At 35.1% G+C, this 15869-nt stretch overlaps 1 protein-coding gene and 1 pseudogene across 5 annotated transcripts in view; one reads left to right on the top strand and one right to left on the bottom strand.

The window, feature by feature from the left end:
- Positions 1–15869, bottom strand: part of CFAP299 (cilia and flagella associated protein 299) — a 767377-nt gene that overhangs the window by 468238 nt on the left and 283270 nt on the right. For 4 of the 5 annotated variants that reach the window (XR_005215897.1, XR_005215898.1, XM_037830080.1 and 1 more), the window contains exon 3: positions 13879–13969. Coding sequence is in view for 3 of the 5 variants with exons in the window: in XM_037830080.1 (XP_037686008.1) it covers positions 13879–13969 (91 nt within the window). In the remaining 2 variants the exon portion in view is untranslated. The remainder of the gene's footprint in view (positions 1–13878; positions 13970–15869) is intronic. The other variant, XM_037830079.1, reaches the window with a different exon arrangement.
- LOC119529571 lies at positions 6009–6325 on the top strand (annotated as a pseudogene).

Here is a 15869-nt window from a genome sequence, read left to right as displayed (position 1 = left end):
GGACTGCATAACACTGAAACCTAGAGTGGTCAATGATTGTGACTAAATGTACAAATAAAATATTTTTACATGTGGGAGAGCAAATGAATGCCAACTTTGCAAGGTGTTGAAATAGGGATGATATTGGGGTAAAATGTAATCAAAGCAAATTGGAGTCTATAGTTAACAGTAACATTGTAATATGCTTCCATTAAATGTAACAAAGGCAACATACCAAAGCTAAATGTCTATGAGAGAAGAGATATAAGGCAGGACTATGGGATTCTTGGCAGTGGTGGCGTTGTCTGACTCTATTATTATATTGTATTGTATGGTATTTTTTAAATTATCTTTTTTGTTATTCTTTAAAAAATTTTTTTTCACAGTAATGAATATGTGTAAGTGGTGACTGTGGTAATAAATGCACAAGTATATGTTGATACTGTGAACAATTGATTGCACACTGTGGATGATTGTGTGGTATGTGAATATATCTTTATAAAATTGCAGGGAAAAACATAAACAGGGATGAAAGTGCTGAAGAAGGACAAAGAGATAAAAGGCATCCAAATTGGAAAGGAAGAAGTTAAATAGTCATTACTTGCAAATGATGTGATCTTATATCTGGAAAACCCTGTGAAATCAACAGCATAGCTATGTGGGCTAACAAACAAATTCAGCAAAGTAGTGGGATACAAGATTAATGCACATAAGTTAGTAATGTTCCTATACACTAGAAATTACCTAACTGAAGAGACACTCAAGAAAAAGATTCCATTCTCAATAGCAATTAAAAAAAATCAAGTACCTAAGAAGAAACTTAACCAAAGACATAAAAGACCTATACGTAGAAAACTATGTAACTTTACTAAAAGAAATAGAAGGGGACCTTAAAAGATGGAAAAATATTTCATGTTCATGGATAGGAAGGCTAAATGTCATTAAAATGTCAATTCTACCCAAACTCATCTACAGATTCGATGCAATTCTTATCAAAATTCCAACAATGTATTTTGCAGACTTGGAAAAGCTAGTCATCAAATTTATTTGGAAGGAAAAGGTGCCTTGAATTGCTAAAAACATTCTAAAAAAGAAAAGTGAAGCAGGAGGACTTACACTCCCTGATGCTGAAGCTTATTATAAAGCCACAGTAGATAAAACAGCATGGTACTGGCACAAAGGTAAACATATTGACCAATGAAATCAAATTGAGAATTCAGAGATAGACCCCAGATCTATGGTCAACTGATCTTTGATCAGGCCCCCAAAACCACTGAACTGGGACATAACAGTCTATTCAACAAATGGACCTGGGAGAGCTGGATATCCATACAGAAAAGAGTAAAAGAAGACCCCTACTTCACACCCTACACAAAAATTAACTCAAAATGGATTAAAGACCTCAATATAAGAGACAGCACCATGAAACTCCTAGAAGATAATATAGGGGAACATCTTCAAGACCTTGTACTTCTCAGACCTTACACCCAAAGCACAAGCAACAAAAGAAAAAATAGATAAATGGGAACTCCTCAAGCTTAGATGTTCCTGTACATCAAAGAAATTTGTCAAAAAGTTGAAGAGGTAGCAAACTCAGTGGGAAAAAATATTTAGAAGCCATATAGCTGACAAAAGACTAATACGTTACATATATAAAGAAATCCTATAACTCAAGGACAATAGTGCAAGCAGCCCAATTATAAAATGAGCAAGAGATATGAAAAGACATTTCTCTGAAGAGGAAATACAAATGGCCAAAAAACACATGAAAAAAATATTCACCTTCACTAGTTATTAGAGAGATGCAAATTAAGAACACAATAAGATATCATCTCACACCAATTAGAATAGCTGCCATTAAACAAACAGGAAATTACAAATGCTGGAGAGGATGTGGAGAAATTGGAACTTTTATTCATTGTTGGTGGGACTGTACAATGGTTCAGCCACTCTGGAAGACAGTCTGGTGGTTCCTTAGAAAACTAGATATAGAGCCACCCTTCAATCCAGCAATTTCACTTCTTAGTTTATACCCAGATGTGAAAGCAGTGACATGAACAGATATTTGCACACCGATACTCATAGCAGCATTATTCACAACTGCCAAGAGATGGAAACCATCCAAATGTCCTTCAATAAATGAATGAATAAACAAAGTGTGGCATATACACATGATGGAATAATATGCGGCAGTAAGAAGGAATGAGGTCGTGAAACATATGACAACATGATGAATCTTGAAGACATAATGCTGAGTGAAATAAGCCAGGCACAAAAAGACAGATACTGTATGTTACCACTAATGTGAACTCTGTGAAAAATGTAAAATAAATGGTTTAGATTGTAGAGGACCTAGTGATAGACAACAAATAGTGAAGAGGGAGCAATAATCTAATAAGAACAGATCAGCTATAGAGGGTAAACTTAATGTTATGGGAATTCTTAGAAATGACTATGGTTTGTTAATTTTGGGGGGGTATTGTAGGAACAAGTTCACAGAAATGTAGTTATTTTAGGTTATTTGTTTTCCTTATTCCTTTGTTGGGCTATAGTCTGTTTACTTTGTTGGGGTAGGGTAGGAACATGTTGGAAGCAATGGAGTTATTTTAGAATATTCATTTTTTCATATTCCTTTGTTTGGTTATGGTTTGGTAACTTTCTTGGGGTATAGTAGGAACATGTTGCAAGCAATATAGTTACTTTAGGTTATTTGTTTTTTCTTATTCCTTTGTTTTGGTTTTGTTTGAATTTTTTTTGTTTTGTTTTAGTTTGGGTTTTTTTGTTTTTTGTTTTTGTTTTGTTTGTTTTGTTTGTTTTTTAATTTTTTGACAAATTTTTTGTTTTTTTTGTTTTTTGTTTTTTTTGTTTTGAGTGTGTGTGTGTGTTTTGTTTTTTTAATTTTTTGACAAAGTTAAAAAAAACAATGAATGAGTGTTAAAGTAAATGAACAATGGGGGGAGGAGGGGAATGGAATGTTTTGGCTGTTCTTTTTTATTTTAATTTTTATTTTATTCATGGAGTAATGAAAATGTTCAAAGATTGATTGTGGTGATGAATGCACAACTATATGATGATACTATGAACTGATTTACACTTTGAAGGATTGTATGTTATGAGAATATATCTCAGTAAAATTGCATTAAAAACATGCTGCAGAAAACATGAAGAGAGGGATGTACCTATTTACTGTTTGTGGGGAAGTAGAATGGTGTAGCCTATCTGGAGGACAGTATGGTGGGTCCACAAGAAGCTAAGTACGTGGGTGCCATAAGGTCCAGCAACCTCATTTTGGAGTAATACTTGGAAGATCTGAGAGCAGGGACACAAATGGATATTTGCACACTGGTATTTATGGAGGCAGTATTCATGATTTGCAATGGATGGAGGTGGCCTGGGGAACAGAATGGTGAACTGTGGTGTATGCATACAATGGAATCTTGAGCAACGTCGGGAAGGAGTGATGCTGTGAGACAGGCAACAAGGTGAATGGATTTTGTGGACAGCATTTTGAGTGCAGTATGCCAGAAATGAAGAGAGAAACATAATACCTCACCAATATGGACTAACTACAATATGTTAACTCCGAGAATTGAATCTGAGAGCACAGTGTATCAGGGTAATGTTTATTGTAATGGTCCCTAGATTGTAAACTCTTACAGCAGTCACATATATTACTGAGTTGTAATGGCTATCTCCAAATTCTGAGATGCTGAGCTCTTTGTGTATAATCTGGTCAGTCTCTGGATCTTTGGGTATCTGTGTAACACCTGAAACTAAGAGCTAGAGCTCAGAAGCTATGAATGTCAGTATTGGCGCATACAGCAACTGTTAAAAAAGCTGGAAAAGAGTCCAGATTTCAATTAGAGATATGAATGAAGCAGATCTGGTTAGGACTAAGGCAAATCAGGCTAAAGGGTAAAGGACAATATTGACTGTATTTTAAAACTTCAACTTCTGTGTGAGATCAAGGGAAGAGATGTTTATTTGGTGCAGGATATATATTTTCTGCTGCATACTAAATAATTTAACTTGTGTCGTCAGTTTATTCAAGCACCATAATTACATGGAACTTTGAATAAGAAGTGAAATCTGGTAGGTTTGTACGAGTTAGTGTGAAATACTGATACATCCCAAAGTAATTTGGCTGAGAATTAAAATATATTTGCAGGGCCCCCCAGAGGAACTTGGGGAAAATGTGGAAATGTTGGACATCCGCACCTGGGTTATTACTGATATTCTCACTAACACTGAGGACTAACAATTTAGTAGGCTGAGCCCTTGATCTTGGGGCTTGTCTTTATGAAGCTTGTAACTGCAGAGGAGATGCTAAGCCTACTTTTCATTGTGCCTAAGAGTCTCCCCCAGAGAAGCTCTTTGTTGCTCAGATGTGGCCCCCCCATCTCTCTTTCTAAGTCCACTCGGCAGGTGAACTCCCTGCTCTCCCCACTATGGGACATGACTCTCAGGAGTGTAAATTTTCCTGGTGATGCAAGACATCACTCCCAGGGATGAGCCTGGACCCAGCATTGTGGGATTGAGAAAATATTCTTGACCAAAAGGGGGAGGCAAAATAAAGTTTCAGTGGCTGAGAGATCTCAAATGGAGTCAAGAGGTCACTCTAGAGGGCATTCTTATGCACTGTATACATATCTCTTTTTAGGTTTTCCTGTATTGGAATCGCTAGAAGGAAATACCTGAAACTGTTAAACTGTAGCCCAGTAGCCTTGATTCTTGAAGATGATTGTGTAACTATGTAGCTTACATGGCATGATGTGATTGTGAAAATCTTCTGGCTCACACTCCCTTTTTATCCAGGGTATGGACAGATGAGTAGAAAAATTGAGACAAAGACTAAATGAAAAATAGGGTGGGATGGGGGAGATGGAATGATTTGGGTTTTCTTTACTCTTATTTTTTATTCTTATTTTTATTCTTTTTGGAGTAACAAAAATGTTCAAAAATTTAATGTAGTGATGAATGCACAACTATATGATGGTACTGTGAACAGTTGATTGTACACCATGGATGATTGTACGGTATGTGACCATATCTCAATAAAACTGAATAAAAAAATCAGCAAAAGTATTACATCTTTATCACAACATCTATTTTATTCTCAATGATTATAGTTCTAGAAGTGGTATTACTCTTCTATACTGCAAAAATTTATTGAATACTTGTTTTTTCTTTAAGTGTTCAATCAATATCAAGATAAGGGTAACCTTTTAACCTCCACATTCAAAGCAGAAAATTACTTAGAAAACGTAGCATACTTCTTTTGCAATCTGTAATACTTGGTTAGCAATGAATTTGGATCTTGAATCTAGTTACTGTCCACCTCTACAGTTTAAGCTGTTAACCACTAAACTATACTGAACCTTCTAAAATTGGGACCACTCTTAACTCCCATTATTAAAATTATTCAGCTGTTCATTCTACATTGACTCCCCTAAGTAGAAACATGTGAGTATTTCTCAACAACTTCTTTTCTGTCATTTCCTTCATCTAAATAAAGAACATGATTTGTGCATTTTATCTCTTTAATTATCACCCAAACCCATCTTCATTCACTCTATTTCTTTAACCCAGCCCTTAATTGTCTATTGTCTGAACTGTTAAAATTGCTTCCCAGTTTGACCTCCCTGTCTCATATCTCACCTCCACCCCTACAGAAATATACTTAATGCCAAATATTGCTGCCAATGCACTTTTCTTAAAATGAATGTCTGATTACTTCATCCATTTGTCTAAATTCTTTCAATTATATCCAATCATCTTCAGGTACTGACCACACTACTTAACACAGCACAACAGACCACTAAGATCTGGCAGCTCCCCACCTCTTCGGCTTCCTTGCCCATTTATTTGAGAGATATTTCCAAGATAGAATTGACTGAAGTTGGTCACCAACTGGGTGTGATATCTGAGGAGTGGAAGAGGAAAATAAAATCAATTCGATGGAGAGAGTGGGACGTTCAGCTTCTGCGCGGGAACCTTCACGTCGTGCCCCGCGAAAGAGCGAATTCAAAATGGGTGATGTTGAGAAGGGCAAGAAAATTTTTGTTCAGAAGTGTGCCCAGTGCCACACTGTGGAAAAAGGAGGTAAGCACAAGACTGGGCCAAATCTGCATGGTCTGTTTGGGTGGATGACAGGTCAGGCCCCTGGATTCTCTTATACAGATGCCAACAAGACAAAGGTATCACTTGGGACAACAAAACACCGATGGAGTATTTGGAGAATCCCAAGAAGTACATCCCTGGAACAAAAATGATCTTTGCTGGCATTAAGAAAAAGACAGAAAGGGAAGACCTGATAGCTTATCTCAAAAAAGCTACTAATGAGTAATAGTTGGCCACTGTGTTATTTATTACAAAACAAATGTCTTGTGACTTTTTTTTATATGTACCATATTTAAATTGATCTCATACACCAGAATTCATATCATGAATGGCATCATTTTTGTTGGACAGTCCTGAGTTAAATTTAAGATTAGCTGTAGTTAAATGAATATAATCAAGCTTTTCCAACTTTGATAGTAATTCTGGTTTGGCAAATGCTATCACTATTTCCCCCTTCTAAAGGTTTAACTGGATTGAGGCTAGGTTGAATTAGTAATGTTCAACTTTTCACAAAGATGGTGAATGTCAACTCACAACCTATAGGAGATTGGTTTTATATTTAGATTTATATAACTTGTTTTATGAATGTATTTAAATACTAAGGAAATTCCTTCACTGTTTCATAGAACAGAGCAAGACTCATTTGGTTTCAGTTCGTATTTATCAGACTGTTTAAAGGCAGGTGCTGAAAATAAGCTAGCTATGTCCACTTTATCTTTCTGGTCTTAACTGTGTAAATCTAATTAAAATTCCCTATATCTGAAATGTTGCCTTTTAATTAACAAAAAACATTTTGATGTGGTTTATGTATAATACCAAATAAAGAATGCTGAACACTTCTCATATTTTGTAGATAATCTATAAGGTTGGATGTTTTTTAAAAAGTCAGTGTGACAAGATGTAGTAGCAGGTTAAATTTTGCTTTTAAATTTTTTACTATTTAAGTCAGACTATGTTGTAATTCAGGGCTGTCTTTAAACTGCTATTCAAAACTACATAAAATTGTAGAACTACTGGAAAAAAAAACAATTCAGTGGTAGATTAAGTTTAAGTTGCTAAGGGATAGCAATGTGGAGATAAACATTGGGTTAGGAGATCTTTTTCCCCAGCTGCCTATTTAATATCTCAGTTTTTCTTCTGATTAGGTTTAAGACAACCCAAACTCAATATGTTCAGAATCCAGTTCACGATCTCTGGTCCATTCATGGTCTTCTTTCAGTGCACCAAATCTCAAGGAGTCGCAGCACCATTTCTTCATCTGTGAAGGCCAGAGTTATCCACAGATACTCCTTCTACCTACAGCCCCTTCCCTAGCCACAGCTAAACAGCTCTCAAATCAGTTCTTTTTTTCTTCATCTTCTCTATCACCTTCTTGATCCAAACTACCATCTTCTCTTGCCTGATCTTTCAGTGCATCTACTATAATCTCCTCTCCCCTCTCTATAATTTATTTTCTATATTGAAGATACATTGATTTTCCACTATTAAAATCTGATCATATCACCCCCAACCCACTTGCACACAATCATGGCTTTTTGTGTTTCTTCTTCATATCACCTGTCACAGTGGCAATTATGCTTTATTTGTATGATTATTTGATTTTTCTCTTTCATCCCCAAACAACTCTTAGTTTCTTAAGTCATTTGCCACGTACTTTATCACCAACTGCTAGCATAAAGCCTGTAAAAGAGTCACTTATCATATTTGTTTAATAAATAAATTAATAGATGGACAGTAAAGCCTCAATGTGGTCGCAAGAAATATATAGTCAATGAATTCATGGGTTTGGATGAGATCATCAAGGGAAAATGAATGTAATGAGAGAGATGCGGATTAACTGAAGGTATAAGAAATTGAGATAAAAAGTGAGAAGAAAGAAGGAAAACAAAAATAATTTATGTCATAAAAACCAGGGTATGGGAGAAAACATATGTAAATACCTCAGAGAAGTCTAGAAGGAAAATGGAAATTATTGTCTCAGAACAACGCATTTTACCTATTTACTGTAGTTTCTACCTAGCCTTTTTTTCATGCAATCATCACATTTTGACTTATTAAGTTTTCCATAGTCTTATGGTATGCATGAAATGTTCTCAAGATTTACATATTCATTCAAGCATCCTCTGTATTTCTAGTAGTTCTATTAAGATATTCCTGGAAATTGCAAGGAAAAAAAAATTCCTTAATCTCAGCCTCATTTAAATACTTAATTTCTATAATATTTTCACAAATTTCTCTGAGAAAATGCATTTCACAGTATCTCACACACTCATACAATCTGTTTAGTTTCCTGCCAATATTTTGCTTCTGCCTGTATCACTGTGATTTGCCTCAGATGTGAGTTTCTGGATATCAAGAACTAGAGCAGCTGAATGCTTTACCAAACACTTGTCACAAGCATGCACTTAATAAATGCCTCACTGTGCTGACAGTGTTAAAAACTTCATAGCATGAGCAATCAGAAACCCACCCTTCTTATGAAACAATATCATAATTTGCTTAAAATGAAAAGGAACTAGTCAAATTAATTAATTCAGTCTTTTAATACTTTTAAAATCTAAAATATGTAAGGCACAAACTAGCAACATTTTCATCCATGAATGGCTCACCTTTAAAATAAAATTAGTTCTATTACTCATTGCCCCTATCATTTGAAACAATGCACAACTGACAAAAATTCCTTTAAACATTTTTCTACATGAATTGAATAGAAAAGATGTAAGAAAAAATAGTGTGTGTATTTATATTGGTGCTTGTGTGTGTGTGTGTGTGTGTGTGTGTGCATAATTGGGAGGCATTCTTCAGTTAAATAAGATTATCTCTGGCTTAATACAAGCTTTTTTAAAAAAGGATTTCTCTAAACAAAACTATGCCAACAGCCCAGAGGCTCAGTAAACCACTGAAAGCTGAAAGGAAGTATAATTTTCAAGAATTTTTAGTCTTTGAGTAGTAGTTACATAAACCTTTAATTAAAAAAAAAAAAACAAAGAAAACAAATAACCTGCTCCCTCCCCAAGACTAAAGCAGTGTGCTTGTGTGAATGATATGAATGTATATATTAAATAAATAACCCTATAACTTGAGCATTGAAAGTGTTGAATGGGGGCTTCATGGGGATGGAAGATGGTGGAAGTATTGGTTTCCAGAGTTCCAGACTCTATTATAGAGTAAATTCAAAGCCTAAAAGAGAAACCCTAATAAATCAATTTTGCAGTTGGCTGAATAGATGGAGAAACAGGGCACCCAAAATGAGAATAAATTACACTAAATAGCTTTTGAAACCTGGGATGAACAAACTTAAAATTAAAGGTTGTGAGTGTGGGAAAGTAAATCTAATTCTAATTTCCTTGCTACATAGAAAGAAAATTACATAAGGAAACTGCTGTGGAATTAGTCCTCCAAGACTTATTGGGTCACATTGATCAACTGTGTCAGTTCACAAACGATACAAACTACAACATAATTTCTCTAGTTTCTACTTTCAATGAGACGAAACAAAAAGAGTAGCAAATTGCCCCTGGGATGAAATCTCCATTTATTTTCATCCACACATTATGTAGAAAAACTTTAATTTTTAAGGAATAGTCATTTCCTTTGGAAAGTTCAGACTATTACAGACTGGGCGTATATAGCTTTAGACTTCATAAAACTCACATATAATTTTTGCTGACAGTGAATTAAAGTAGATTAAAATCTCATGAGTATTGTATATTTTATAAGATTACTCTAAAAATTTCCTACACATTTAATTAATGGCTTTTAAGTAAGCATACCACCCTAATAATCAGATCTACCTAAAATATGTTGTATTCTGCTGTAAATTACTTGCTCTAAAACCATCTGATGCCTGCTCTAAGACAAGACAAGGATATTGAAAAATAAGACTTAAATGCCACCATTGTCACAATGCCACGTACTCTATGCATTATAATAATATCACAAATTGAAAGGCCCAAATAATGACCATATTTTGAGTCAGGTTATTTTCAGAGTCAGCAAGCTATGATTCTGGTAAGATTCTAGCTTTCAAACCAGTGACCATCCATTGAAAATTAAATATCAACTATTTAACATACATAATAAGAGGGAAATTAAGGAAATTTTTCTAGGGAAAAATTCAAAATTGTGTAATAGAAATCATTTGGAGCATCAGTGTGGAAAAATTAGATCTTCCAAAAGCAGAACTACCTCATCTTCCCGCTAATCCACTGAACTTCTGCTTCAATGAGCCTAAAGATGGTCTCTCTTCCCTCTCGATATAATGGAGGAGTGGCTCCTGCATCTATCAAAGGCAAGCCCATTTCTTGTGCTCTGAATGCCATCTTTGAAGTGAGCTCTCCAGCAATTATTCCCTTTCTCATCTATACCATCTATATCCCCTCTCTACTGGAACATTTCTATTAACAAAAAACACGGCTTAATTGTACTCAACTTTAAAAAAAGAAAAAGAAAAAATCTCCTTTGACTGCAGGCCCCTCTCCAGCTATCATTCAATGTCTATGCTGCACTTCATTGCAAAAATCTGCAACATAGCTGTTTCTGCTTACCTCCACTAATTCACCTTTCTTTCTTCTCAGCCCACTCCAGTCAGGCATTTCCCTACATCCCTCTACTGAAACAGCCTTCACCAAAGTAACAAAGGACATTCATCAAAGCAAAAACAATGACAAAATTTTATATCCTACTTCACCTCTCAGCAGTATTTGACACATTGACCACTCTTTCTTTTTGAAATTTTTTCTTCTCTACATGTATGTAGCATTGCGGTCATCTAATCACCCCCATCCCCAGCCCCAACCCCAGCCCCCAACCTCTACCAATCTGTTGCTTCCCTGTGTCATTTTCTGGCTCTTCTGCCAATTTCAGATCTCTAAATTTTGGAGTGTCCTAGAAATCTGTCACAGGACTTCATTCTTTTTTATCTATATTCTCTGACTAATAAACTCTTCTAAATTTATGATTTTGAATACCATTTAGCTGCTGGTAATTTTCAGATTTTATTTCCAGCCCAGATTTTCCCCCTAAATTCCAAACCAAGATATGGAAATGGCCACTCAACTTCTCCACTTGGATATCTAATAATGGGTATCATAAAATTAACATAGTCAAAACAGATCTATTGTATTATTGATTCCTGAAATATGCAGGAATCAAAATTTCCCATCACAGTAAATGGCACTATCATGCACCCAACTGCTAAAGCCGAAAATCTACTGTCACCATAACTTTCTCTTTCTTTATTATTTTGCATGCAATCAATTAATAAGTCATGTCAGATCTGCCTCAAAACATGTACCTGATTCAGTATCTTCACTTCATCTCAACTACTCTCACCTTGAGTTTCATCTACTGCTGGCTTACTAAAGAAGCTCCCCAACTTATCTCCTTGCCTCCATTCTAGCCATTTCCCCTCATCTCCCACCATATGTAGCGGCAGTAAGATCAAACTTGATCATACTGTTTCTCTGCTTAAGATACCCCAATGCCTTTCTATTACACTAAGAATAAAATCTAAGTTCCTTAAAGATCTACATGATCTGGCTGCTGACTTCTTCTCAAATCTCATCTGTCTCTATACTCCCCTTCATTCACTATATTCTAGCCATACTGATCTTCACACCGTTTCTGGAACATGCCATGCTTACTGCTAACTTGGGCTTTTCACTTATTGTTCTTTCTGCTTAGGATGTCTTTCCCTCTCAACTCCATATCTGCTTGGAATATTTCTCCCTCCCAACTCCACAGCTTCCATCTTCATGTTATTCAAGACCCAATAGATGTTACCACTTAACGTGAATTTCTTGTGTACAGTAGCTAAAGCAATCAACAATCACTTCCTATCCAGTCTTCTAATTTTGTGTTTTTCATAGCACCAATCTAGATATGAAATTAATTATTCCACTTTAATTTTGTCTTTCTTTTTTTCTATTTCTCTTCACTAAAATATAAACTCTTTAAGGTCATGGACTCTGTGGTATTCCAGCCTCCAGTTGTTTTTAGCAACTAGAACAGTTCCAGGCTTGAGCATGTGCACAAGAAATATGTATTGAATGATTAAAAAATGGATGCTAATTGGGCAAGAATATAAGTAGCTGAATCATTTAGGCGGCTGTTGCATTAATTTATTTACAATATAATGGCGTCTGAATCGAGGTAAATCATAGTAGGGACAGTGAATTGATTTGACTTACATTTAAGAGGGCTTAGTGAGAGAAGGTAAGGAGTCTATAATAGCTGATGTGCTTCTGATCTAGGTAACTGAATGGATGATACTATCATTTATTATCAAAGGATATACCAGTGTGAAATCACGATTGAAGAAGATATTGCTGAGAGGAAATGTACCATAGCTTCTAAAAATAGGGGCTTAAGAGCTTCTAGAGTTGTCTGTGCCTGCTGATTCCATCGCCTCACTGTGGGCTCATTCTTTCAACTCTAAGGAAATTAATTTCTCCCCTTTCTATGCCAGTAAATTCGTTTTTGTCAAATATTTTTTAAAAAGATCTACATGTGGTCAAACACAATTGATGCTTTTTCTTTCTTTGTCTTGGTTAACCATTGATGATCAATTGCTCCTTCTTGGAAGTCCTTATTGTGGATCCCTGTGACACCACACTCTTCTGCCTTTCTTCCCACCATTCTAGCTGCTCTTTCTATTAAGAATTGGGCAAAGTTCAAGCTTTCTCTTATGATTTAAAAGGTCCTCCCAGAATCTAGTCTCTGTCTATCTTTCCAGTCTCACCTCTTGCATTTTCAACCCCTGTGTTTACTCAGTTTTACTAAACATTTTTTAGTTCCAATCTGTTAGATCTCTACACATTTGTGTATGTGCTTCCATTTGCCCAGAATCTCTAACCTACTTTTAAATCCCACTCACACTACTTGCTCCAAGAAGTGTTCTCCATTCCCAAATCTGGGGTAATACTAATGAATCGATTAACCAAAGTAAGATTTTTTTTCTCTCTCTAAGGTAGCTTGAGGGCTTTGTCTGCATGTGAAACACTTTTTTGACCTGATAATGAAGAAAAGTCAACTTCTTTATTGAGAAAACCTTGGTAAAATAGATCTTACATACATACTTTTCTGTTGCTCTAAATTTTTCATCACATTATATCTGATTACTTTTCTGTAAGTCAGTCACATTACAGTTTCAGTGTGAGTATTGCTGAATGAGTATCTTCTTCATTATTTTTCATTTGGAACATTTTAAGACTTACAGAAGAGGATCACCAATATTACATTAATGAAGTATAAATGAAATAATTGCCTCCAAATAATATTAGTAATCTTTATTTATTTGATCCAGGACACATTTTAATAAAGCAAAGCATGTTCTCCTTTGATGACCCAAATTTGTATCTACTATGTAGTCTCTATCAAATCTCCAAAAGTACTTCTATAAGGAAGATATTGGTCAATATCTTCTAGAGGTAGCGAAAAATCAAGACAAAACTTGGAAGTCAGACAGTAATGGGACTTAGAGGAGTGTACTAGTAAGTCAAGCTGAAAAGATGCTGGAAGTTTCAACAAGGTTGGACATGACAAATATAAGCATTTTCTCTGCAAGTGATGTGTAGAACCCAAAACTTTTCACAACAAAAAAAAGTAAATAGGAATAAAAAATATTTTTCCAAAATAATTCTATAATACATATACAATAAAGAACTATACTATACCCCCATGAGTACTTTTCAGGGACAAAATTGAAAGTTATATTGTTGGTATTAACTGTACCTTTAGTGTATAGACATTTTTAGCTGTGAGATGAAATGTACTCACGCTCACTTTTCCACTCCGATTGTCTTCTTCTCTCAATGCTAGGGCCTTCAGAAAATTATCCTTCAGGTCTTTCCCAGCACTTGTTAGTGTCCTATAAAAAGCAAATCTTCAGTTACAATATATTAGACCACAAATATGTTTAAAACACACCTGGGCCAATAATCATGTTTATTCATTCCAAGTGACAATTTCCTTATAACATGAAAACTATTTACACACAATCATTATAATCTATAAAATCCCTCAATTTTATTCCATACAGCTATAAAGTCTTTATTTACAAATAATTAGAATCAAGTCTATAAATAATATATATTTCCATAACAACACTGATGGCAGATACTATTAATTTCATTCACATATTTACTTTATTCTTTTTCTCATACCATTAAAATTTAACATATTTATACATCTCGCTTCCCAAAATAATTTTAAATTGCCTATAATTTCAGTACAATGTGAGTATAATACAGTAATTAAAATAGAAGTTTAAACTAATATAGCTACTGGAATAAAGCATTAATTTTATCTCTATGAATGCAGATAATAAAGGCAAGAAAGGAGACTAGGTTGCATTTTCTTTGTCAGATAAAAGGAAGTATTAGGAATTCGAGAGAGAAATGACTTTCTTTGGAAAGTAATTTTTAAAAGGAATCTTATCACAAAGATCTCAATCACGCAATATTGAATCACTTATTGAAAAATGTGTTCAAAAGTGATTTGTGAAATAATTCTTCCCCCCATGGCAGTTTCCTATATATTTAACAAACTTTTTATTATCTGCCTGCTATGTTCCTTCAACTGCAATTTTTAGGATGTTCTGGTGGGTAGGGGTGGAGGGAGTTCTGTGTTGGAGCTAAGATTAGTGATCTTAATTCTCACAAAGGTCTTTTTTCAGTTACATTACAATAAGCCACCTTGTTTAAAAAAAATTTTGATACTTTAAAAATTCACTCAAGAATTGTTTTCTTAACCGCTCTTGTTTACTGAGACTTCTACTCTCAAACTTTGTTTGGGTATGTCATAGGAAACAAGAGGCGCATGGCTACTGCTCATATTCACTCTTCTTCCTGAGGAGGACTATACTTTCTCATCCCATTGATTTCAGTCATGGTCATGATACTAGTTTTGGCCAATAAAATGTGACAGGAAGTGTTATGAGTTATTTTCAAGCATAAACTCCAAGAGCTGGCATGTATTCTTTTCCCTCTGTATAATAAGAATGTTTCAGACAGAGGCTGCTTCATCAGTCTTGAATTAGTACCTCCTAGGTGAAGAGCCACAGTTGACTTGCTATTGATATGTAACATTGAAAAATAATCTTTTGTTATTGTAAACCACTGAGATTTGGGCTATTTGTTATATAATATCACCTAAACTGTACTGACTGATAAACTTGTAAAATGAACTCATGGTATCTAATTCTCTGCTCAAACTTCACAGAAAATTTCTCACAAATTATGGTTTTAAATGCAGATCATAGGTTAGAAATTAAGTGGAAATTGTGAAGGACATTATGTTCTTGGTACAGTAATTAGGAAATTATCTTCAGAGACACGGAGAAACAATATGTTTTTTTCTGAGTAAGTGTTACCATTCGAAAACATGGTCCTAAACAATCAGGCATGCCTGATCCTACATCAAACAGAAAAAGAAGTCTTTTGTTTTGGTGATAAGGTGAGTTTATTGAAGATACATCAACAAGGAAATGGAGGGGGGTGGGGAAATTTTCAAGCCCAGTTCAGAGTGAGAAGAGTGGCTTGGGCTTTTATAACCCCAAACAGACAAAGAAATAGAATCCAGAAGAAAGCAGACGGGGGAATAAATATAGAAAAGAGAAAGTTGTTTGGTCATAATTTCCTGTTGTCTTGAAGTCCTCCCCTCATTCAGGCTTGTTTTTCAAGAAGGTATGCCTATCAGACCATACGGTGATATCCCTCGTACCCTCCTGCAGGCAATGCTGGGAAAGTTCCTGGGAACAGAGAATAAGT

The sequence above is a fragment of the Choloepus didactylus genome, chromosome 3 (genome assembly GCF_015220235.1).
Source record: "Choloepus didactylus isolate mChoDid1 chromosome 3, mChoDid1.pri, whole genome shotgun sequence".
In the NCBI taxonomy this organism is placed as follows: domain Eukaryota; kingdom Metazoa; phylum Chordata; class Mammalia; order Pilosa; family Megalonychidae; genus Choloepus; species Choloepus didactylus.
Note: the sequence above shows the minus strand (reverse complement) of the source record. Positions and strands in the feature narration are given on the sequence as shown.